The sequence below is a fragment of the Amaranthus tricolor genome, chromosome 3 (genome assembly GCF_026212465.1).
Source record: "Amaranthus tricolor cultivar Red isolate AtriRed21 chromosome 3, ASM2621246v1, whole genome shotgun sequence".
NCBI classification, from domain to species: Eukaryota; Viridiplantae; Streptophyta; class Magnoliopsida; order Caryophyllales; family Amaranthaceae; genus Amaranthus; species Amaranthus tricolor.
Genome location: NC_080049.1, coordinates 17,645,329 through 17,670,840, shown reverse-complemented (window position 1 = coordinate 17,670,840; position 25,512 = coordinate 17,645,329). Strand labels below are relative to the sequence as shown.

Genomic DNA, 25,512 nt, shown 5'->3' with positions numbered 1-25,512 from the left:
TTGATCTTTTATGTTTTAAAATTGTATTTTTATGTCATGAAATTGTTCATTTAAGTCTTAAAATTAGTATGTCAGAATATTTTAAAAAATTATTGCGCCAGCGCCAGTTGCACGGCTAAGGTCGTCTCACAAGAGAGTAAATAAAAATTCTAAACCGATTTAATTTACTTTGATTCGAGTTGGATGCCGCATGATTTGGTTTGGTTTAGATTATAAAAATCAAAAACCGAAATAAATTTGTTTTGATTTGGTTTTATGAAAAAACCAACCGTACCGAACTTCAACGCTGCTAGAAAGAGAACTACTCACTATTTGAATTTACGTAAGCAATTAAATTATTTAACAAACATAAACAATAATAATAAACATAATTAAAAAAAATTAAAAGAGCGATGGTACCTTAACAATGGAAGATAACGAAGAGTGAAACTATAAACTTGGTGAATAACAAACCATAAGAGTCAAAGTACATAAATATAAATCACTAATTAAATTTAAAGACTAGATTAAAATGAGATTAAGAAGAACATAAAATAAAATTTTAATTCTAAGCTAAACTAAAACTAATGAAAAGAAATCATATGTAAACTAAAACTACTAAAATAATGCTGCCCAACTAAGCTAAGATCATAACTAAAACTACTAAAATAAGAACAAAAAGAATGAGCGTCCACCCTAAAACTACCTAATCTTAACCTATGTAACCTATCGTAACATCATAACTTCTAGAAGCTATATATATATCATGGGCATTTTAAAACTGCTGAAGAAAATGAAACGGCAAGAGCAGTTTCCCCACTCTCGATCGAAGTTAGGCTGGAATTTCGGTCGAATTTAACGTCAGCGGGCAGCAGCTTGAAACTAAATACATTAGCCGTCAGAATGTTGCTTTGAACTCAGCTTCAACCGAAGCTTCTTCAGTCTCGCCCGAGACTAACATTAGCACAACCTAGAAACTTTCTTCAATATTAATTTGACCGAAGCCAAGAGAATCTCGCTCAAGATCATACATAAGACATTCAAATATCTCGACAGCACAATCAAATGATCCTCGGACTTTTCTCAACCTCGATCAAAGTCCTCATGAGCTACAAAATAGTGTCCAAACTTTCAATGACACATCATGAAGATCGCTACATATGATTGAGGATCGGATGGTGCAGAAATGTGTAGAGACAACAAGAGGGGGTGAATTGTTGTTTGATAAGTTTAAGCGTTTTTGCCCTTTTTTTACGTTGAAACCTTTTAGGCGTAAATAGAAGGAAAAACCACGATCCCGGGATTTCAAAACACTTCACTATGTTTTAGGCAATTAGTTACAATTACATAAAACAATCACACCTAGGCCAACTTGAGTTTCCCTCTAAACTCAATCTCTTTCTCTCGCTTCCCTACGAAGCTCAAGCTTCCTCTATGAAGCTTTCATTTACCCCTAGACTTCCCCAAGTCTAGTTACAAAAATTCTCTCAAAAACTCTTTTACAAAGGCCAAAACCTAAAGATAAAATTAATGAGTTGCACAAGAAATATTTTCAGCTACAAATTGTTCTATTAGTGTCCCATTTTTTGCCCCCTTTTTCCCTATATATACTCACATAAACCCTATTTTCTTGTTGCACCAAAGTCTCATACTTAGAGCTACCTTCTTTGTTTAGTTTTCTCCCAAATTAGCTCCTCTCTTCTACACATAATCTCCATTGTATTCCTCCAAAGTTTTGTATTCTTCCTTAAATACGTTAATATTAATCCCAGGCTAGATAGTGGATGTAGCCTAAGATTGGTAAACCACCTTATATCTTTGTCTTAATTATTTTTATTTTATTGTCATTCATTGCACTAATTTTCATAATGTGGTTCCTACACTAAGACACGTCATAAATATCAATTTAAATTTTATTTTACGATCCTTAAGTGAGGTGTACACCTCTCCTTTCCATTGGTATCAAAGCCAAGGGTTTATTTAGGGTTATTTTAGGTGTTAGTGGTGATCATTTGAAGTTCAAGATGTCAAAAATGGAGTTAGACATTGATAGGACTTAAAGATGATGAGAGGAAGCCCATTGGTATTAGGGAGGCTAAGTGGGAAAAGATGGATGCAAAAGCTGTATCCACCATAAACTTTGCCTCTCTGATGAACGTTTGAGGAAAGTTGTAAAGTAAGTGACTTCAAAAGGAATTTGGGAGAAGTTAGAATTACTCTACATGGCTAAGAGTGTTAACAACCGATTAATCTTGAAGAGTAGATTGTATCGTCTCTGATTGCAAGAAGGTAAGCCTATGAAACCTTGTCTTGATAAGTTTTACTCTATCGTTTTGGATTTATAAAATATTGAGGTTTCGCTTGATGATGAAGACTTGGCTATTCTCTTATTATGTTCTCTACCCCTTTTTTTATAAGCATTATAGAGAGACTTTGTTATATGGTAGAGACACATCATGTAGTGAGGATGTTAGAAAGGTCTTAACACAAAAGGACCTTATTGATTCTCAATTACAAAAGTTGTCCATTGAGTCTAATGATTCATTGCTTGTTAAGGAGTCAAGTAGGAATAAGAGAAGTATGATTTGCAACTATTGTAGGAAGAAAGGCATCTTAAGAGAGATTGTTGGAAGTTAAAGTCTAAACAATGCGATGATTACAAGTTCAAAGGAATTCCGCTGAGGCTAGTTAAGTTGAGGAAAAATAAAATGCTGGTGCTCTTACTAGTGAGTACAAGGGTGGTGATTTTTGGGTTTTGGATTCGGGATGCTCTAGCCACATGAATTCTAAATTTAGTTTCTTCTCAACTTATTAAAAGGTTGATGGAAGAAAAGTCACTATGGGCAATGAGGCTAGTTGTCCGATAGTCGGTGTTGGTGATGTTAGAATCATTATGTTTGATGGTGTTGTGAGAATATTTTACGGAGTCCTTCATATTCCAAGCATGAATATGCAATTAATTTCCCTTGATACTTTGGATAAAGAAGGTTTTAGTTGCATTGGTAAAGGTAGAGTTATGAAGGTTGGCAAGGGTCCCAAGGTGTTCTTGAAAGGGTCCATTGATGATGATGGCTTGTATAAGCTACTTAATACAACCTTAATGAGTTCGGTTTGTGATGCCACTACTTCAACCACGTATGGTAATGTTGATACTTCTTTTGATGAGTTGAATGTAATCTCAATATCTCCCAACGAGTCCATGGGTTGTATGGACTTGGTGGTAATTAATCATACTCTTTTGTAAGCCCTTAGAGGGAATTTTAGTGCATGTGTTTTTGTATGTTTTGTGCACATGTTTATATTTTATTTTGTCGAGTATGTTTCTAGTTAAAGATGTTTTATGAGTGTTATTGGATGAATCTTAAAGGTCATGTTTATTGACTTAGAGAACACAAGTCAAGGTGGAGATTGTTAGGATTATTGGTGACTTATATTCACTAAGTCATCCGAACAATCAGGGGCGGACCCAATTGATTGACAAGGGGGTACGGTTGTACCCCCAGTTTGAAAAATAAAAAAGAGGAAAAAAAAAATTAAAACCCAAAACACGGGAAAGAGAACAGAAAAGAAAGAAAGAGAATAGAAAAGAACAGAAAGAAAGAAAGAGAACAGAAAAGAACAGAAAGAAAACACGGGAAAGGGGAAACACAGCACGCGATCGCGAAGACTGCTCCGTCGCCGGCTCGCCGCCCTGCTGTCAACCCACGTCAACGTCGTACCTCCGGCGTTCCCCGCTCCCTGCCTCCCCAGTGCCACCGCCGTCACGCCGTACGTTTATGAACCCTAATTATAATTTCTTCATTTATGAACCCTAATTATAATTTCTTCATTTATGAACCCTAATTCCCTAAATGGTTAAATCCCTAATTATATTTTGTTGATTTACTGATTTGTTTCATTGTTTGTTGGTTAAATTTAGATACTTAATTTGATTATTACTTGATTACTTGAATATATAGTTGATTAGTTGAATACTTGATTTGATGTTGTTGGTCCATGTTGGAGCTTCTTATTTGTTTGTTAAATGTTAATTAGTTAATTTAATTGAATTGTGATTTCTGACTTGCAAGTTTAGTTGTTACTTGTTATTTATTAGTTTGAAATAAATTAGTAATTGAATTATTGTTAGATTATTGTTGGACACTTAGAATTGACACTTAGAATAGATTATTGTATTTAATTTAATTAGGAAATGTCAAGTAGTTCAAGTTCAAAGAAGTCAAAAGCCGAGGATAAACAACCCAATCTTCGTGAATTCTTGTTTAAAAGAATGAAATCCCAAGGATCATTTAACGAAACCATTGACTCTCCTCCTTCTCCTTTAAGTTCCCCTCCAACTCAAGATGTTAATATGGAAGTAGGTGGTTCAAGTGCTTGTGATGAACCATTGGATGATGATTGTGATGAACCATTGGATGATGATTGGGTGTATGATGTTGAAATTCTTCCTCATGACCCGGGATTGAGAAAATACATAATGGATTATCCCCCAAATGAAAGAAATCCAGTTAGGAGAGCTTATATTCTTAAAAAACCTTGCCAACCAAAAACACATGTTTTCCCTCAAAAACAAGTAGGTGGTTTACGCCGTTTTAGTGTCAATTGGTTCAAAAAATGGGATTGGCTTGAATATAGTGTTGAAAAAGATTCCGCATTTTGCTTTGCTTGTTATTTGTTCAAGAGGGATGTTGAAATTTACAATGGGGGTGATGCATTTGTTAATGGAGGGTTTAAATGGTGGAATAAACCGGATAGGTTTCAAAAGCATGTTGGTGGAGTTAAAAGTGCTCATAATGTTACTTATGAGAAATATGTGAATCTAAGAGATGCAAAAAAGGCATCAATTGAAGTTGTGTTTGATAATGCGAGTCAAGCTCAAATGGATTCATATCATATTCGTTTGAATGCATCCTTAACTTGTTTGAGATTTCTTTTGGGCCAAGGTTTGGCATTCCGGGGACATGATGAAAGTGAGGAGTCAAATAGTAGGGGTAACTTTCTTGAGCTTTTGAAGTGGTTAGGGGAGAAGGTTGACGAAGTCAAACAACATACTTTCCAAAATGGACCCAAAAATTGTCAATTGACATCTTCCAAAATTCAAAAAGACATTATCAATTGTTGTCAAAGGAGACTACGAAGCGCATAATAAAAGAGGTTGGAGATGATTACTTTTCTATTTTGGCCGATGAATCAAGTGATGTGTCTCAAAAAGAACAACTAGCTCTTGTTTTGCGGTTTGTTAAAAGAGAAAGTGGATCGGTAGTGGAACGCTTTTTAGGCATTGTACATGTGGATGAAACTACCGCTTTATCTCTTAAAGATGCAATTTTGTCCTTGCTTATGGAATATTCATTGATTCCATCCATGATAAGAGGTCAAGGGTATGATGGGGCGAGTAACATGAGAGGTGAAATCAATGGCCTTAAGACTTTGATTATGAATGATACTCCAAGAGCCTACTACATTCATTGTTTTGCTCATCAACTACAACTAGCTCTAGTTGCGGTTGCTAAAAAGAATGATAGTTGTGGTTAGCTTTTTGAAGTACTTGCAAACTTGTTGAATGTGGTTGGAGCTTCTTGTAAGAGAAGAGACATGATTCGAAAAAAGCAAGCTCAAGTAGTGGCTCAAGCATTGGAAGTGGGGGAAATTGAAAGTGGATCGGGTTTAAATCAAGAACGTGGTTTGAGTAGGCCGGGAGATACACGTTGGGGATCTCATTACAAGTGTCTAATAAATATCACGAACTTGTTTCCTTCAATTATTGAAGTACTTGAGTGGATTGGAAAACATGGCACTTCGGACGATAAGTTCAAAGCTCAATTTGTTTCGGGATTTTTGGAGTCATTCGATTTTGTTTTTGTGGCTCATTTGATGTTGATTATCTTTGGCTACACTAATGATTTATGTATTGCTTTACAAAGAAAGGAACAAGATATTGTTAATGCCATTAGACTTGTTAGTACTACAAAAAATGTGTTACAAAAGATGAGAGATAAAGGATGGGATAATCTCTTAAAAAAAGTTATTACATTTTAAACTAAACACGAGATTGATGTTCCATCTATGGTTGCTCATTATGTGCCTCAAGGAAGAGGAAGACGTTTTGTTCAACAAGCTACAAATCTATATCATTTTCGGGTTGGAATCTTTTTGGAAGTAATTGATTTGCATCTTCAAGAGCTTGATAACCGTTTTAATGAGATTAACATGGAGTTACTTACATACATGGTCTCTCTAAGTCCTCAAGGTAACTTTTCATCTTTTGATAAAGAGAAGATACTTAAACTTGCTTCTTTATATCCGAGGAGTTTTCATGTAATGATTTAACGGCTCTTGATCTTCAACTCGATGTGTTCTTGGATGCTATGTTAAACGATGAAAGATTTCATGATTTGAAAGATATCAATTCTCTTTCCATGATGCTTGTTGAAACAAAGAGACATGAGACATTTCCTCTTATACATTTGCTAATCAAGTTGATGTTGATTCTTCCTGTTGCTACGGCAAGTGTAGAAAGAGTGTTTTCCGCAATGACATATGTCAAAAGTAAGTTGAGAAATAGCATGGGTGATCAACTTATGAATGATTGTTTGGTTACTTTTATTGAGAAGGAAGTGTTTCTACAAGTTTCCAATGAAATGATTATTGATCGTTTTAAAAGTATGAAGACTCGAAGGATGAATTTGTAATTTTCAAGTGTATTAGTGTAAGACTTTAAGTATTGTAAGACTTTTATTGTTATTTTGGATTGTAAGACTTTAACTATTGATTCTATTATGTGTTTTAATTTTTTTATTTTTTTAAAAAAATTTATTCGATTATCCGAACGACATGACGTTCGTATTTTGTACCCCCAGTTTGAAATTCCTGGGTCCGGCACTGCGAACAATGATTAAGAAAATTAATTATATTAGTTTGTGTAAGTATAAAAGGACACAAGTACCACTCTTGTGATTGATTGTTTGGGAATCATGCAAGTACCATAGTACTTTATACTAGTGGTAGTGGGAACTCAGTTATGTGTATGCTGATGCATGTGTTGGCTCCAAGGAAGGCATGCGAAGCAAGTACTAAGGTGTAAGAGTAATGGGGACAAAGGGACAAGAGACAAAGCAAGAAAAGAAGGTAGATCGGTCGAGCGTTGCTTCTGCCGCATCTGTGCATACCTGCTGCCAACTACTGCTTGTTTTTTTGTTGTCCCATTTTGTTGCCCCCTTGTTTCCCTATGTATAATCTCATACACCCTATGTTATTGGTGCACCAAAGTCTCATACTTTGAACTACCTTCTTTGTTTAGTTTTCTCCCCAAATTAGCTCCTGTCTTCTACACATAATCCCCATTGTAATTCCTCTTAAGTTTTGTATTCTTCTTTAGATACATTAATATTAATCCTAGGCTTTATGGTGGATGTAGCCTAATATTGATGAACCACCTTAACTCTTCGTGTTGATTATTTCTTTATTATTGTCATTCATTACAGTAACTTCCATTATTTGATTCCTACACTAAAACACATCATAAACAACCACTTAAAACTTCATTTTGTGAACCTTGAGTGAGGTATACACCTCTTCTTTCATATAATACTAAAAAATATACTCCATCCTATTGACTTTAAGTGTGTCATTTCCTTATTTGGTCAAGTCATCCTATATATTTTATTTCTATTTTGAATATATTAATTTTACCAATTTACCCTTACTAAACTTAACTTTTTCTCGCCTTTACACCTACTAACTAACCCCACTTTAGCCCTATTAATATTTAAAAACACTACACTTTTTTCTTTCACATATGATTTGATCACCTAAAAAATGGTAAAAAGTTAAATGAAACACATTAGATAAATATGAGGGAGTAATTGATACCATATATTTATACATGTCAACACTAAAAAAATGGTACATTGTATGGATTTATACACTAATTATAACTTTAATTAATTATTAAACAAAAAGTCTAACATGATAAAGAGTCACGTCATAATAATAATAAAAAAAGGCTATTGCATATAACAGAACCTCCACACAATGTTTTAAAACAGATGAAATTAAGTTAGGCATTTTCTTTTTCTCTTTGACCTTCAACCTCCTGAAAAATGAACATATCAACAAATAATAATACAAATGAAACCAGGAAGCCTCATGTAGTATGCATAACACTCCCAGCACAAGGCCATGTAATCCCCATGATGCAGTTAGCCAAGCTTCTTCACTCAAGAGGTTTCTACATAACATTTGTCAACTCTGAATTCAATCACAACCGTTTGATTAAAGCCAAAGGTTCATCATATTGGATCAACTGTTTTCCTGATTTTAAATTCGAAAGCATTCCTGATGGATTACCACCGTCTGATCGTGATGCTACACAGGATCCAGCTTCTCTTAGCGATTCTCTTCGTAAGAATTGTTTGCCTGCTACGCGTGAGTTGTTGAAGAGGTTAAGATCAACGGTTGATGTTCCTCCAGTTAGTTGTGTGATTTCTGATGGATTGATGAGTGGTGCAATGAAAGCTGCTGAAGAGATTGGTGTTCAAGGTGTTCAGCTTTGGACTGCTTCTGCTTGTGGATTCATGGGTTATGCTCAATTTCCTGAGCTTCTTAGGAGAGGAATTATTCCTTTCAAAGGTCAGTTTCTTACTATCTGTTTGTTTCTGTTTGGTTTTTAGTTGGTGGAATAAATAACGTGGAACTCGAGATTTTAGACAACAAATCTTATACGAAGACTAGGAGTCTAATTTACATCATACCATGATCTTTTTTTTAACTACTATAGAGGTAGTGTTTTATTAATTAAAATGAGTATTTTAAATGAAAAATTATTTACAATAATTAAATTTTTTCAAGATTTTCGATTATAATTTCATTTATTGATTAACCATATATAATTTAAATTTTAGGAGGTATTTGTCTATAATAAATCCGATAATTAGATGATTTCTTATAGTAAGTTTTTATTTTTTTTTAAAAAAGATAAATTAAAATAAAATATCCAAAAAAATATAAGAAAATTTTAAAAATATTCTTGATATTTTTTGTTATTCAAAATTTTAATGTAAATTTTCAAATTTTTCTCTAATTTAAATTAATTTTCAGTTTAATTTTTTTGGCAAATTATCTTACTATAGCAGTCATAAGGTTACCCGTATTTACTCTAGGCAAATACCCCTAAAATTTTGATTAATCATAGTTAATCAGTAGGTAAAATTATTGTACAAGAAAATTATGAAACTTGATTTAATAAATTTAAGTAAAAATTGACATAATTAATAATTTTACATTTTATTCGTCGGTTGTAAATAATTTTATATTAGAATTACCGTTTATTAATCAGATATTAGCGTTTAGATTGGTATCATCATACTCATAGTGTATACCGACTTCAAACTATGGACGAATAATAAATTTTATAAAAAATTAAAAAGTTTGTTGGACAACAAACATATGATAAATATTGAATTATGAAAAATAATCAAAATGTATGATTCATAACGACTGGCTAAAATATTGAATCATTAATATTAATATTCTCTAATTAGTTAACCTAATCTTAAATTGTCTTATTATAAAACTGTCTTAAATGAATATGATTAATTGTATAATATATTCTTTTTATTCATTTTATTTGTCTCATTTACTTTTTCACACATGTCAAGGTAACATTTTGACTCTTAGTATTTCTAATTATGCTTAATTAAAAATTATAAAAAATTAATATTAATAATTTTTACATTAAGACGAATGAAAAAAACCCTATTTGGCTATATTTTTAATTATAGAATAAGAATTAAATATAAATTAAAAAAAATTAGTGAATAGTTATAAAAAGTAAATGAACAAATAAAGTGAATACGAGAAGTAAATTATAAAGGACCATTATGTTATTATTATTTTTACAAAAGTTTTGATGCTTGTTTGGAATTTTGTGGAAGTTTTTCAACTCTAAATGATTTGAAAGGGCTTAAAATATTATTTTAAAAAATTAGAGTAAAGAAATAAGTGGTTGAGATTAGAGACATTATAATGAGATTTTAAGAAAAGTGTTTCGGCCATTATGACATACTTCATAGAAAACGGTAAAATGTAATTGAGATTTAAGATAACTCTACATAAAAAATATGTGTAGATTTGATACGACAGTAAGAGAGTAATTTACTTTGCTTCTTTTATCTAGCTACACGAATTGAAATGATTTAAATTTGATTTTTTTCAATGTATTTGCAAAACTACATATATAGAAGAGTATTACTTTTGTTTTACTTCAATTAGGGTCCGTTTGGTTCAGTGAGCAGGATTGAAATGGTATGGAACCCCATACCAGACTAAAACTGTTTGGTCCAATCCTGTAATAGATATTCAATCAATTCACACTGTTTGGTTCAATTATGGAATGAATTCTCTGTCCAGTTTATATATATATATAGATACATACATACATTTATTAAACACACAAATACATACACACAAAGTACTAGTTCAATACATTTTCACTCAAAATGGTGTCATTACATCTCTACACAAAAAGATTCCAATATATGTTTTTGACAACCAAACACAAAGTCTAAATAATTTATAAGTTAAGCATTTTCATTACATCACTTGCCCAAGTTAGGATGAATGAGGTTGATTATAAACTCTTTCTTCCACTTATCATCCGGGCATTGGTAAAAGAGTGAGAGTTCACTTGGATTGGAGGCCAACCTCTTGGAAGCTTCCATTACTTCAAATCTTGTCAATCCTTCTATGCGAAGCGATTCACTAACCAAATTTTTTTTTTGATTTTCCTCAACTTCTTCACGAGCCATGATAGCTTGCTCATGTAGTTGTGTAGTAGAGAAGGCACTTACAATGGTAGACATGTGCTTGTTCATCTCATTCATATGATTTGAAAAGCTAGAAGACATATTGTTAAAAGAAGAAGTTAAGTCCACAACCTCCGGCTTCTTCCTTTTCCTTCCTTGTTCATTTGGAGCCTTTTCTTTTTTGGCTTTCTTTGAAGAAGTTTCACTTGGAGTTGATTGTTTTGATTGGTTGACGGACTCATTATCATCAAATTCATCATCTTCATCACTACCACCCTTATCTAGTTCAATGGTCTCTTTCTCTTGATTGTCAACAGCTTCGACAAAAGTATCAGATTGCACTCCAGTAGCTCGATCGGCACCAAAGATAACTGACAGTTGATCATAAAATGGAAAAGGAACATTCCATAATCCTTGAGCATTTCTGTGTTGCTAAAATTAAACAAGAATTGGAATAAAAAAAAAGATACGTCATTTAAAATATGTTATAATTTCTAACAAATTGTAAACAAGTCAAAGTATTTGTGTACCTTACAAAATTCTTCATAAGATTTCCTTTCACAAACAATCATATTCTTTTCATTATCCCAAGAAAAACCAGAAGTGCGAAACATTTCAGTTAGCACATTATACTTATCCTTAAACCATTTGATTTTTGATTCAATATGGGGAATAGCTTTCATTCCACACCCGGGAAACTTCTCATTCAATTTCTCCTCTAACTTATTCTTGAAACCACCTTTGAAACTCCCATCAGCTTTCCATGAAGGATCGGCACTCATCTCCAACGAACCATTAATCAAACATTCTTCCTCAGATTTATTCCATGATCGCTTGTTTTTCCCTCTTCCACTTTGAACAAATTGACCAACATTCATCCTATACAACAATGATGTATTAAAAAAAAGATTACCAAATAAGGCTATTTTCTTATTTGCAAGATAAAATAAATAATCTAATTACACCATAAAAAATATCTCAACACCATAAAATTCGATTACATCATAAAAAGGAACACCCAAACATAAGTCCAAATAAACTAAACAAACATTTATGTTTGGCTACTATGCCTAAGTCTCCAATTATTAAACATATTTTGTGCTAAGTTATTCCGATAAGTAGTCCAAGCATCCGTAGTAGCTATTTGAGTAATCAACTCAACTTCATCATCTAGGCCCTCATCATCACTTTCACCTTCTTCACTATCGGAATCCCAATACATTGTGTAATCTGTTGGCATATGTTTTCGAATAAGATTGTGTAATAGTACACATGCTTGAACTATACGCCCATGAGTATGTATTGGAAAGAAGGATGGGGTCCTAAGAATACCCCACCTTCCTTTTAATAGTCCAAAACATCTCTCAATAACATTCCTTGCCTTAGAATGTTTCATGTTGAAGTACTCTTCCGCACTAATTGGTTGTCGGTCCCCCCACTCTTTAAGGTGATATTGATGACCTCTATATGGTGCTAAAAACCCTTCACAATTCGTGTATCCTGCATCTACCAAATAGTAGGAACCTTGACATATGGCAAAAAAAAAAGGTCATGACATTGCTTATTGGACTCCACAATATAAAATCTAAATTCTAAGTATGATTAACTTGTGGCACTTTTAAACCATTAGGCCTAGTAATAGCATCTCGAAGGACACGACCATCATGAGCGGATCCTTCCTAACCAGGTTGAACATATATGAACTCCAAATTAGGGTTACATACACCTAACACATTCATAGCAATAGAACCTTTCCTTGTCCGATATCTTGCTCTATCCTCACTTGGGACATGAACACTAATATGAGTGCCATCTAAGGCTCCTAAACAATTCTACAAAAAAAAGTTAAGAGGGATAAGTTTTACAATAAACAAAGTGGATAGATTTTTAAATAATATAGATGAAATTATGTTATTACCTTAAAACATTTCTATCTATCCACTTCACAATCTTCTGTTATAGGTGTCGGCTTTTTTAGCAAGTGAGTATGTAGTTTTAACACAGCAAGAAGATATCGGTGGAAGTTTCTACTAACACTTTCTCCACTTCGAAAGAAATGACTTCTAATTGTCCTATTTTTCAAATGATGTGCCAAAGTGTACAAGAACATAGCTACAATTTCTTCCAAAGACATATTTCGAGTGCCATTTAAACCACCGACATCTCTGACCATCTCACAAAGGACATAAAAGGTTTTTCTATTCACACGAAGTTCACTTTTGCAGACTATATCACTATCCTTGATTAGTGTATCCAAGTGCTTTTGTCTAAGGTGTTTCTTCTCACTTTTGCTATAACGTGGTCGTTCAATTTGATAAACAATTACACCCATCATACACATCACCAAGTACATGATTGTAAAGACATTGTTAACAACCATGAAAAGTACTAGTAATTCAATTTGTCTCTTCTTCCTTCTTCTTACTATGGCTAATTGAGATGGAATCATTTCTGTGAATGTATACATGCATCATCATATTAATCTAGCAATCATATATATCCAACAGCAATCTCCATGAGATCTTGTTAAAAAACTGAGCATTTGAATTGGAGGCAGCCTAGATTGGTATGCAAGCACATTTTTTAAAAGTAGAGGCAGCCTAGATTGCTGACAAAAGCTCCATTTTAACACATACATTTTCACCATTTTAGACATATCTAATCAGCCATCAGTACTAAGTTAGCAAGTCTTCATTAAGTATTATAAGAAAATAGAAAGAAAACCCCACTTATAATAATATTTACTAATATCACAACAATCAAGTACCATCATTAGCAAAGTATTCCTCCATTAAAATAAATTAAGGCATTCCTCCATTAAAGCATTCCTTCACCAAAATTGTTCACTAACAGTCTAATATCACAACAAACTGAAACATTCCTCCATTAACAATTAAGAAAAATAAAGGCAAAATGATGAACAAAGATGAAATACACAACCGGCAAAATGAAATACACAATCATTGTAGAATTAAATTACTAATCCACCATTTGAAAATGTATAAACCCAAATCAATTATACAGTTAAGTTACTAATCAATCAAAACTTTAATAAATTCAAATTAACAATTGAAATTAAAATTTCTAGGGAAAGAAAGAATAAAAAGGTATATACTTTGGTAGCGATGCGTTTTCCGGTCTGCGAGAGTGTTGGATGCCGTCTTGACGCTGAAGGAGAGGATGGAATGGAGGAGACTGTGCTGCTGGCGGAGAGGCTGAAATGGAGGTTAAACAGAGGAGCAGGAGGTCACCGGTGAGGGAAGGTTGAAGAAGATTGAACGGAGGCGGAAGAAGATTGAAGAAAGAACAGGAAATCTCAGATTGAAGTTTAAGAAGGAATTTTAAGAAGAGAGGGAATTTTAAGAAGGAAGAGTGAATTAGGGTTTGAATATGGGATGGAATGGAGTTTGAAACTTGGGAGGGTAGGAGGGTATGAGATTCTAAGGAATGGAATGGGATGAGAATCCAAAGGGTATGACATCCCAATGTAAAAATGCCTAACCAAACATTGGAATGGTTGTGATACCATTCCATACCATTAAAAATGAACCAACCAAACACACCCTTAAATTAAACTCGATAAGGTTCACGGGTAGTTCGGTTTTAGAGATAACAATAGGCATACCTAAGTAAAGTTTCTTACTAAGAAAGGTTTCACCTGAGGGTGTGGTTACCTTAGCTTGACATGAGGAAGAAGGTTTAAAGGAATGTTTTTCGATAAAAGATTTAGATAAAAAGGAATGTGAAGCTCCAGAATCAAAGAGTACAAAAGCAGGTTTAAAGTTTACAAGGAAAGTACCCGTCACAATGTTGGCGTCCGACTCAGCTTCGCTCTTGCTCATAATGTGGAGTCTCCCATTGAAAGTGCGTCCTCCATTTCCATTGTTGCTATTGTTGTTCTGATTGTTGTTGGCGTTGTACTTGCCATTTGCTGAACCACTTCTTGCTTGAGTATTGTTGGAGCGGTTGTTGTTGAAATTATGGTTCCTAGATCCTCCTCCATTGTTGTTATAGCCCTTGTTGTGTCCATTCTGCCCTGGTTAGTTTCACTCTTGCCTCTTGGGACAATAATTAGCCTTATGTCCGGCTTCGCCACAAGCATAACATTTAATTGGTTCGCCTTGACATGTATAGCCCGAATGACTCTTCTCACATTTCTTGCAAACCCAAGCCCTCTGGTTACCATTCCTTTGCTGGTTTTCATTCTACCTAGGGTTTTGGTAATTCGTATTGTTATGTCCTCCTCCGTGGTGATTGTTCCTACCATTACCCCCGTTGTTACCAAAACGAGGTCTTTTATCATTACTTTGACTATCCGCATTACTTTGGTCTTTCCTCTTGTTCTTTCCCAACACATCTTCTTCTCTTTGTAAGATCCTCTCCATATTACAAGTCTTAGAATAAGGCTCTGCAAGGGTAGATAAGGTACTTCCTCCTAACCTAGTTTGTATCCTAAAAGCTAAACCATCCTCAAATTTTTGGGCCGTAGAAACTTCATCAGGGACCATGTTAAGGCAAAACTTAGCATACTCATTAAACTTTTGGGCATATTCCTTGACACTCATAAACTTCCCTTGGTTCAACCTATTGAATTCACTGCACTTTTGTCTTCTAATATGTTCAGGGAAGAATCGACCTCTAATAGTAACCTTAAAAGAATCCCAGTCAAAGTTTGGTTGGTTACTAATGGTTTGTCCCTCAGTTTCCTACCATGTGTCGGCATCTTCACGTAAGTAAAACGTGGCTTGGTAAACCTTTTGGGTCTCAGGTGTTCCATTTGGAGTAAAGATTTTCTCCGTGTCACATAGCCAATTCTCTAATAGCATAGGGTCCTCTTTTCCAACAAAGATAAGGGGTTTTAAAGTGGCAATCTTCTTAGCCATGACAGCTTGGGGGTCATCATGTCCATTGTTCATATTGTTAGCTTGGTTTTGCACTAGTAGTCCTATGTTTTGTAACAACTGCTCAAGTACCCTCGCTCTAGCTGCTAATTGTTCAAGTGTTTCGGCCATGTTTTTTTCTTGTTGACGCCTGTGAGATCGAGTAAACGTTCGGGTATTGCATAGGCTGCTGATATAAGAAACTAAGCGTTTACTACTAACGTTCCATCATGTTCATACACACACTTACTCTCAATATTCGAGATTGAAGAAAAGACAAGGAAACAATTTGCACACAGAACATAAAAAGACTCATGAAAATATTCATTAATATAAATTTTTAAATAATAATCCAATGACAATAAATAAAATCAACATTGTTCAAAAATAAAGACAACTAGTAAAATAATCTAAAGCTGACAAATTCCAACCTATCTAATTTTTTTTCTAGCTAACAAGTAATCATCAAAATCGCTTTCGAACTGGCTCTTCCTCCAAATCCTCCCCAGGATCTTCTACATAGTCCTCCTTAGTTTCATAGTTTTCTTCATCTTCAGATTGAATAAGCATAGGTATGGTATCGGTGTTATCATCTTCCCCGTCACTCTCATCCTCGTAGTCATAGGATTTCCCAGATACATTATAAATCCAGTTCGCCTTAGCATCGATTATCCTCTTTTCTAAATATTCTAGAGTAAGTAACCCTTTCTCATTTTCATCCGCATACCTTTCCCAATTGGGTTTCCGGTTTTTAATTATGTCGTAGTATTCTTTCTTAAGTTCGGCATAAGGGCCTACATCACCTAAGTTTCGAATAAGGACATCTGCTTGTTTCGTTGGTGTGTTATAATCAGAGTTGCCATGATACTTATTTAGGTGGCAATTCTCCATGCTTACACAAAGACGATGGACATATGAGGAAATGGGTTCTCTTGCTTTCATAGAAAGGTGGTACGGTGCATCACGAAAATTTCTAACACTTTTCCTAGCAGTGCAACGGAATCGAGGCATCTAACAAAAAAAATGAAAGACAAGGAAAATATAATTAAAAGAAATAACACACTACTACTACGTACTTAAAAGTACTTCAAAACAATAAACCCATTCGTCCCCACTCTCATAATTTATTTTTATTTGTAACTTAGTTTAATTATTTAAAATAATTTTACCTTGTACCATCTAACCTATTTTTAATTTAAGCCTTTATCGACTTTAATTCCTAAACGACCCTAAGATTTGACCAAAACAAACCTAAGCTACTAATACCACTTTGTAACACCCTCAAAATAGGTCGAGCTTTTGAAAATACCTTTAATGAAAAACATGAACCAAAACCTACTTATGGGAGTGCTACCGCCACATCTATTTCTAATAAAATAAATGTAAGGCTTAACGACTAAAAAATAACTTAATAATTTTAAATGCAACAAAGGGTCTTACAACATAAGAGAGGACTGAAACGCAATCTATGTCTATATAAAATTTAAACAACAAAAAAAAAATTTAAACTGAAATACGACTCTAATAAAAGCTATATTTCTAAGTGATCCTCACTCAACGATTCCCACGCAATCAATAACCTGCAACATAAGAATGCAAGAAAAACAAGGAAAAAACTTCCAAAATCAGAAAATTGAGTAATTTCAACTCCATCCCGTAAAACGATTAAGTTTGAAAATGATTTAACAAAATAAAATATAATCAAACTGAAAATAATTTTAGAAAATAATATATAGCTGAGTTTAAAAGAAAAAAAATTTGAGAAAACAATATATATATAATATCACATAAACCAATTTATTAATTTGATATTTAATAATGACAAACACATAATCATTTTTTAATTTGAGGGAACGAGAACGCCAGTAGGCCGAGGCTTTACCCCTATACCTACTTCATCAAGAGGTCGTCACCCCAAATAATTCAAGGCCAACAGAGTAGTCTCAGGGAACCCTAGTGTGCACACCCCTTCTACTTGGATCACAACAAATAGAAGGAAGACCAAACATCGTGTCAAGTATCAAAAATAATAATACATGTCGGCAGCTATACAAACCAAACAGGACAACCTATTCATCACCCTTATACTTGGATCACAACAAATATAAGAGCTTCATTTCCCTCGTGTTACACTTTTATGTGATTTAATATATTTTAATAATTAGTCGCGAGCACACAAACATATAATCAAACATACATTATACATTTTATTTTATGATCATAGGTTTTTCCAAGAAAAATATATCTCAAGGATATTCAATTGCAATATTAATGTCATAATATATTTCTCCCAATTTTAATCACATTTAAAATCATTATTAAAATAATAATTTAACTTTCATGAAAATAATAATATTATAAGTATTTCTCTTTCAAATTAAACCGTATCTAATTTCGTTATCAAAATAATAATATAAATTTTAAAAAAATAGTAATTATAAATTCAAGTTTGACAAAAATAATAGTAGATATAATTTGAGAATATATAAAACATAATATCATACAAAATAATGTCATACAAAATCATGCATTCTATTTAAACACATTAATTATCACTTAGCACATACATAATATTAATGGGACAGTCTTAATTAGATGGACATTGAGAATTACCTTGTCACGCGATCCTAGACAACTTACGCTCCTAATAATCTCTGTCTACGAATCCGCTGTCTACACGAGAAAATAATATATCTCAATTTAATACCCCGATCAACCCATCGAAATAAATAAATTAAAAAAATCTCTATTTATGTTTTATAATTTATTTAAAAATGATAAATTTTAAAATGTAGTTAAAATTTTAAAAATTAATAGTAATGGTTTTAAAAGAAAAGGATAAAGTTTAAATAATAATCAAAAGGATTTATAAAAAAAAAAAAGAATATATATAAAATAAATAAAAAAAAGTTGTCATACTTTTAGATTTAGGAAACGGGTCACAAGTACCCAACCCACGAAGAAAACAAAAGGAAAGAAGAGAGAGAGAAGGAGAAGGTGTCGGTCGGCGGTGGCTTCGGTGGCCGCCGTCGCACGCCGGTAGTATCTCGGTGACTGCCGTATCGCCGGAAAACTAAGGTCAGAATTTTTTTTTTTTTTTATCAAATACAAAATGTGTAATTTGGATTGAAAATGGTAGAACAATATTATAAAGAGATGAAATTACATACCTTTAATATTAAAATCTTGCCTTTTCTTGATTAAATTTTAAGTAATTGGAGGATGGAGGAAGTAGTTTGTAGGAGAAAAAGGACGTGTGAGTAATAATGTGAATGAATTAAGGGTAATTGGTTTAATTTATAATAGGTAATGAGGTTAGTTATAAGATTTAAAGGGAGAAGTGGGAAGTTATTTGTTAATAGAGAGTTATATTTTTTTTATTATTTTTTAAATTTCTGAAATTCATTTATTTATTATTATTATTATTATTTTAAAAAAAGACAGATGTTACAATTATATTTCCAACATTAGCCCCACACATATAGGGAAATAGAGTGTGACTCACTTGGGTAAAGGATCTTGGCCTATAAACGAAAAAAATGATATCTTAGATTATTAATGTCTCGGACTTGGTATGTCTAGAACTTCTAATGTCTCAGATTTTTTATGTCTCATACGTTTGGTGATTGAAGGCCCTAAATCTCTAACTTTGATCAACAAGGTGCGGTACGACTTATTGAAGTCTCGGATTAAGGATATCACAGTGGTCCAACTTATAAAAGTGTCGAACCTGGTAAATGACTTATTATATTTGGCTCCAAATCTCAAATTTGGGCCAATAGGGGGTTCGACTTACAGAAGTCTCAAACTAGGCCAATGGCTTAAGTTATTTTGGTCTCAAACTTTAAATTTGGGCCAATAGGGGTTTCGACTTATAAAAGTCTCGAACCAATGCAAATGACTTAAGTCATTTAGGCGCCAAAGCATTACTTTGGGCTAATAGCGGGTCCAACTTATAAAAGTCTCGGACCTAGCGAATGTCTTAGGTCATTTTGGCCCCAAACCGCCAGTTTGGGCCAATAGGCTGTCCGACTTATAGCAGTCTTGGACCAAGCAAATGATTAAGTATTTTTGCCCCCAAACCTTTAGTTTGAGCCAATAGGGGGTCCGACGTATAAAAGTCTCGGACCAGACAAATGACTTAGATCATTTTGGTTGTAAACCACCAGCTTGGGCTGATATAGAAGTCTCAAGCATGGCAAATGACTTAGGTTATTAGGCCCTAAACCTTTTATTTGTGTCAATAAGGGGTCCGATATAGAAGTCTCGGACCAGGTAAATGACTTAGCCATTTTGACCCCAAACCTCCAGTTTGGGCCAATAGAGGGTCTGGCTTATAGAATTCTCGGACTAGGTAAATGACTGGTTAATTTTGGCCCTATACCTTCATTTTAGGTCAATAGAGGGTCCAACTTATAGAAGTCTCGGACCTGGTAAATGACTTTGATTATTTTAACCGCAAACCTCCAGTTTGGGCCAATGAGGGTCCGACTTTAAGAAGTCTTGGATCATAAAACGACTTTTACATATTATACTAGGTGAATCCTTCAGAAGAATTGATGAATATTCGGATCTAAATCCGTAGCATAAATATAGGTTTGAATCATTTTCCTTTTGGACAAAATCGTACTAGTTAGGGGTGTTTATTAGCGGGTACCCGGCATTTCGGGTACCTGAAAGGCCGGGTACCCGGGTACCTTTTTTAACGGCCCGTGTCCCGACTCAATTAATGCGGGTACCTGTATTTCGAATACCTGGAAAAGAGGGTCGGGACACCGGGTTGTCAGTTTTTTTTTTTTATTATTTGGACAGATTTATTTGTAGTTTTTATCAAAAAATCTGGGCAAATCAGAATGTGGTGTGCATTAATTTTGACAGCAAAAGTTCAAAATGTAGTGTTATAATTTAGGCAGAAGTTTGAACCGTTAAACTAATTTTCTACTATTATTGATAATTGTAATTAATAGCCCATGTCTAGCATCTAAAAGATCAGAAACTCGGTCCTGATACACCTCAAATACTGAAACGGTGATGATTTTTCCTTGTTCTTCTGCTTGGGATAAAAGTTCATCTACAGTAAACATAGTCAATCCAAATTGATCTTCACATCCCTACTCCAAACATTCAATATGACCCATGAATGCTATTCTTTTTCAGAAGAAACACTTAAATTGATAGTATCCTCATTCCTTTTCAATGAAAACACTTCTCAAAACAGGCATATTAATGCACATTTTTTAATTCTAAGATCTCTTGCTATAAATAGATAAATTTGTTGTCATCATTACCATACGTATGCCACTTAAAGAAGACATGTTAAAATTATGAAAATCAAAGTTATTAAAAAACTGTATTAAGTACTTAACAAGAAAGAACACTAAGCTAAATGGTGCAAGTCTTGCCACTTCCTTGAGGTCCATATGCAAAAAACTGCGCTATTCTGACCTCCAAATAATCCAGAAATCAGAAGTTTTATCTCTTTAGAAAAGACCTCCTCAGTGCCCACATTTTCCTCATAACATTCATCCACTTCATAACACTGTTTCACACTGAACAAATCCCAAAAGTCATTCAGTAGTTGAATCACACCATGTTAGTTAATATAAATAAAAAACAAAACCACGTCTTTCACGGGTAAGAACTAAGAAGTCACCGAAAACCCTAAAAAAAGTAAGTATATATATTAAGCGAGTCATTCACGGGTACCCGGTTCATTTTGAAATTGGCCCATGAGCATACCCGACCCGGATATTTCAAATTTTTTTGATTTTTGACCCGCCATTTATAATGCGGTTCAATGGGTCAGTGGTTCGGGTCGGACGGATCGGTTGTTTTTAAACACTTCTTGTACTAGTGCATATAACCATAAAACTTACATATGGTAATGTTCAACTCCAAGTAATGAAATAATCTTCCAAACATAATGATTTTATTCATAAATTGAATTTTTGAAGCTTTGAGAAGAAAGTCATCTTTTTGTTTAGCATTACTTCTGCAAATTAGATCCTGCCATACATTTGGTCGTAGCACATTATATTACTCCTCTTTCGAACCTTGAAATCTAGAGATGTAACTTGAATTGAATGAATTCGAGCAGGCCTCATATGGAAGGAACATGAAAATAAAAGTAAAAGTAGAGGATAGTGACGACAATAACAAATTAGAAACACTAATAGGAATATATTTAATGGGTTTATGTCTTCATCCATGGTTGAAACAACTTCGCACCCAATGTAACTTAAGTAAGCCAAAGCCGCTTCGTTAAACAATCTGGTGAATTCGTTGGGCCAAAACCCCCCCAAATTGTTCGGGTTCTAGGGAGTCGTTAAATTCTTCACGTCTCCTTTACTAAATCCCATAGCACTTATGAATCCAATGAACATCAAATGCGCAGTTAAGAAAGACAATACAGTCATAACATAGTGACTTACTGCTTTGCGGCGGTTTATTTATTTTTTCTAAATGTTTCCTATGATAATTAACATCTGGGTTAAAAACTATAGTATCTCAAGGATTATAAACAGGAAGTAATATTTAGGAAAATGGCTTTTATGTACATATAAAATAACGAAGAATCTTAAAAATCTCCACAAATGGGGCCAAACTATTTCTGTCAAGAAACTGTCCAATTTATAAAGAGATTAAAAGTATGAAATACCTGTGTGTTTAAGTGTGAATGACGATCTAACTGCTAGAAATTGAATACCTACAACCACAAAAAATGCTATTCCGGGGACTGATATCCTGAAAATCTCTCTAATGCTTAAGTCAAACCAGGAACAATAGATGAATGGAATAAGTACTATTGATAAAATATTTGGATGGAGTTTCGGTATTAGAGAATAGCCTCCCCTATTTCTGTAGATTGAGGGAGTATTAATAGCAATCTAGTATAGAACCTTGAAGGTGGTTGCTTGAATAATGGTAGTTCATGGTGATCATATTTATGGAAGTGGAAAAAGTGGGCAGTTATTCTAGAAAGTGACGGTGGTGATTTAGGGTTTTGGCTTTAGAATAATTATGTTGTAGATTTATAGGAATATTTATTCTCACACATTTGACTTTGAATTTGACTTTGAATTTAACTTTAACTTTAACTTTTAACCCGAGGTACCTGGAGTAATTTTGACATTGCACATATATAGAATATTTTATCCCTGCATAAGTGACGATATTTAAGGCTTGTAATATAAAGTGTGTTATTTAATCACTTTAAAAATAAAAAAGCTTTAAATATAACATTTAACGAAAGGCAGAATCTAACATAGGGCTCTATGGCGTTAGCTAGAGAACAATAATAAATATTCAATATAAATAGTAAATAATTTATAATTTTTACATATAATTGAATGATAAATTTCAAATATAAAACTATAATAAGTTATATAAATAATGTTTATATGATTTTAATTCTAAAAGAAAAATGACAACAAATGTTTTCGGGATGTTTATTAACAAAAATATAATTAATATAACAGAGTACGTTAAAAATAAAATAAAAAATAAAATAATAATATATATTTTGATGCGTGATATTATACAATCCTTGTGTATTTAGTAATACAAAATGATTTCAGCCTTGTTAGTGAGTGCCTCAAGAGCGTCCGTTAGCAAAACTCAATTTAAAAATTATTTTATTATTTATTATGAAAATTGATGTATATATCTTATTAACCAACGCACTTTTTGTCAAAAAGATCCTTAACAAATGATAACTTTTAATATTTTTAAATAAATAATATTCATGTAAGACAATGAATGTTTTAAAGCTGGGAGTAAAAACTACGAAAAATTGCAAAGTATAATCTTATAATAATTAAGAAGTAATTGCGAATCACATTCTTTAAGTTTAGGGCCTTTGAGAATTACAGTCTCGATGTTCTTTTTGCGAATTACAATTTCGAAAGTATCAAAGCGTACACTATTCAAACCAAGTGACTTTTGACCAACCTGATGACCTTTGACCAGCCTAAATGAACATTTACTAATACTAATCACCTTTGACTTTTGTTGAGTAATTCTAATCACCTTTGACTTTCCTAATCATCAATTGTATCCTTGTGTTTTAGCACTTTAACGTTGTTTATATCCATCATAACGATATTTTTTTTAAAAAAATGGACATCACAATTACCTTATGGGCTAAATCTTTCGAAAATCTGGTCAAAACAAGTACTTATTCGCCTATTTTTGGCACGTAGACAGAAAATATATTTAACGTCATTTTTACCCATCATAACGATATCTTTTCAAAAAACGAACGTCGTGATTAACTTTATGGAGTAACTCTTTCAAAAATCTGATCGAACTAAGTACTTATTTGCTTATTTTCCGGCAGATAGACCAAAAAAAGATATTTAACGTCGTTTTTACCCATCATAATAATATTTTTTTAGAAAACGGACATTGCAATTATCCTTATGGGGTATCTCTTTCGGAAATCCGGTTAAAACAAGTACTTATTTTAAAAAATATCGTTATGATGGGTAAAAATGATGTTAAATATATTTTTTGGTCTACGTTCTGAAAATAGGCAAATAGGTACTTGTTTCGACTAGATTTTCAAAAGAGTTACCCCATAAGAATAATTGAAACGTTCGTTTTTTAAAAAAATATCGTTTTGATGGGTAAAAACGATGTTAAAGCTAGTGCTAAAACACAAGGTTATAATTGATAATTAGAAAAGTCAAAGGTGATTAGGGTTGATCAACAAAAGTCAAAGGTGATTAGTAATTGTCAACAGTTATTTAGGCTAGTCAAAGGTCATGTGGGTTGGTCAACTGTCACTTGGCTTGAATGAAATACGCTTTAATACTTTCGACACTATTATTCGCAAAAGAAAAAAAAATTTAAAATTGTAATTCGTAAAAGCCTTAAACTTAAAGGTTATATTTTGCAAACTACAATCTATTAATATATATAACCACTTTAAATTTACAAATAAGTTTTTATTAACAAACACTAATAGGTGGCCAGTTTGAGTGTTTGACTATAAATATATCATAATTAACAGGTTTAAATAATAAATTAAATTTTAAAATCGACTCAATTGTATACTAGAAAACCAACCCATGAAAAGAGCATGATTCTTCATGCGCACATTTAATATTAATACTTTATGTTCCCATATTGGGACAATTATTTATTTTTTTTGTAAGAAGGGACAATTATTTTTTAGTCGTTAAAAAACCAACCTTACAAATTGTAAGTGTTATTTCTCAACCTCCCCTCAAGTAAGATGACATAAATTTGAGTCAGAGTCAAGTAGGAAGTGAAAAAAGTCTGACTTTCATTCGATAATAACATCGGAGTATGCATATATTAATTAACTTAAAATATATATGATTGAAATAATGCATTGGTACGTGTATAAAATTAAATGGAACATTAAATTATAATAGAAAAATTACTTCATCCATTTCTTAAATAAGTTCTCACAAGTAATGTTTAGTAGAATCTTTTAGATGGTAGATATATTATTTTTTATTTGAATAAGAAATTTAATGGCCAAAATATAGAGATCATAAACATTATAAAAATTAAAAGAAGTTAATCAATCCAATATCGGTTAAGGTAATGTCACTTGCATAAATCTAAAAAAATCAACATTTTTTTCTAAATGTCAACTTAACTTTTTGATTGATTAAGTTGTTAACCAATAATCTTTCTATAATAAAAGCACTAAACATTTTTCTAGACCAAATTAATAATTGTTGCCTATAATTTTTTTAGATGCATGTATTTTTCTTGTGATACTTATACATAGTACAATTGATTTGTTTGAGGGGAGTAAGTCAAAATTTTGTCATAAACACTTGTCTCTTTCAATTTAGATTATTATTATTATT

At 32.9% G+C, this 25,512-nt stretch overlaps 2 protein-coding genes across 2 annotated transcripts in view; both read left to right on the top strand.

Annotated features, from left to right (window-relative positions):
• Positions 1-6,045: 6,045 nt before the first annotated feature.
• Positions 6,046-6,671, top strand: LOC130808403 (uncharacterized). Its single transcript, XM_057673880.1, has 2 exons — positions 6,046-6,210; positions 6,288-6,671. The coding sequence occupies exons 1-2, from the start codon at positions 6,046-6,048 to the stop codon at positions 6,669-6,671; spliced, it is 549 nt and encodes a 182-aa protein (XP_057529863.1).
• A 1,210-nt stretch (positions 6,672-7,881) lies between these two features.
• Positions 7,882-25,512, top strand: part of LOC130807793 (linamarin synthase 1-like) — a 19,833-nt gene continuing 2,202 nt past the window's right edge. Inside the window, exon 1 of the mRNA XM_057673132.1 lies at positions 7,882-8,610. Within this exon, the coding sequence (XP_057529115.1) occupies positions 8,082-8,610 (529 nt within the window). The 5' untranslated portion in view covers positions 7,882-8,081. The remainder of the gene's footprint in view (positions 8,611-25,512) is intronic.

Coding starts and splice junctions, on each gene's coding strand:
- LOC130808403 (XM_057673880.1), top strand. CDS start 6,046: ATGGTTGCTCATTATGTGCCTCAAGGAAGAGGAAGACGTTTTGTTCAA. Junction 6,211..6,287: donor TGGAGTTACTTACATACATG/GTCTCTCTAAGT, acceptor TTTATATCCGAG/GAGTTTTCATGTAATGATTT.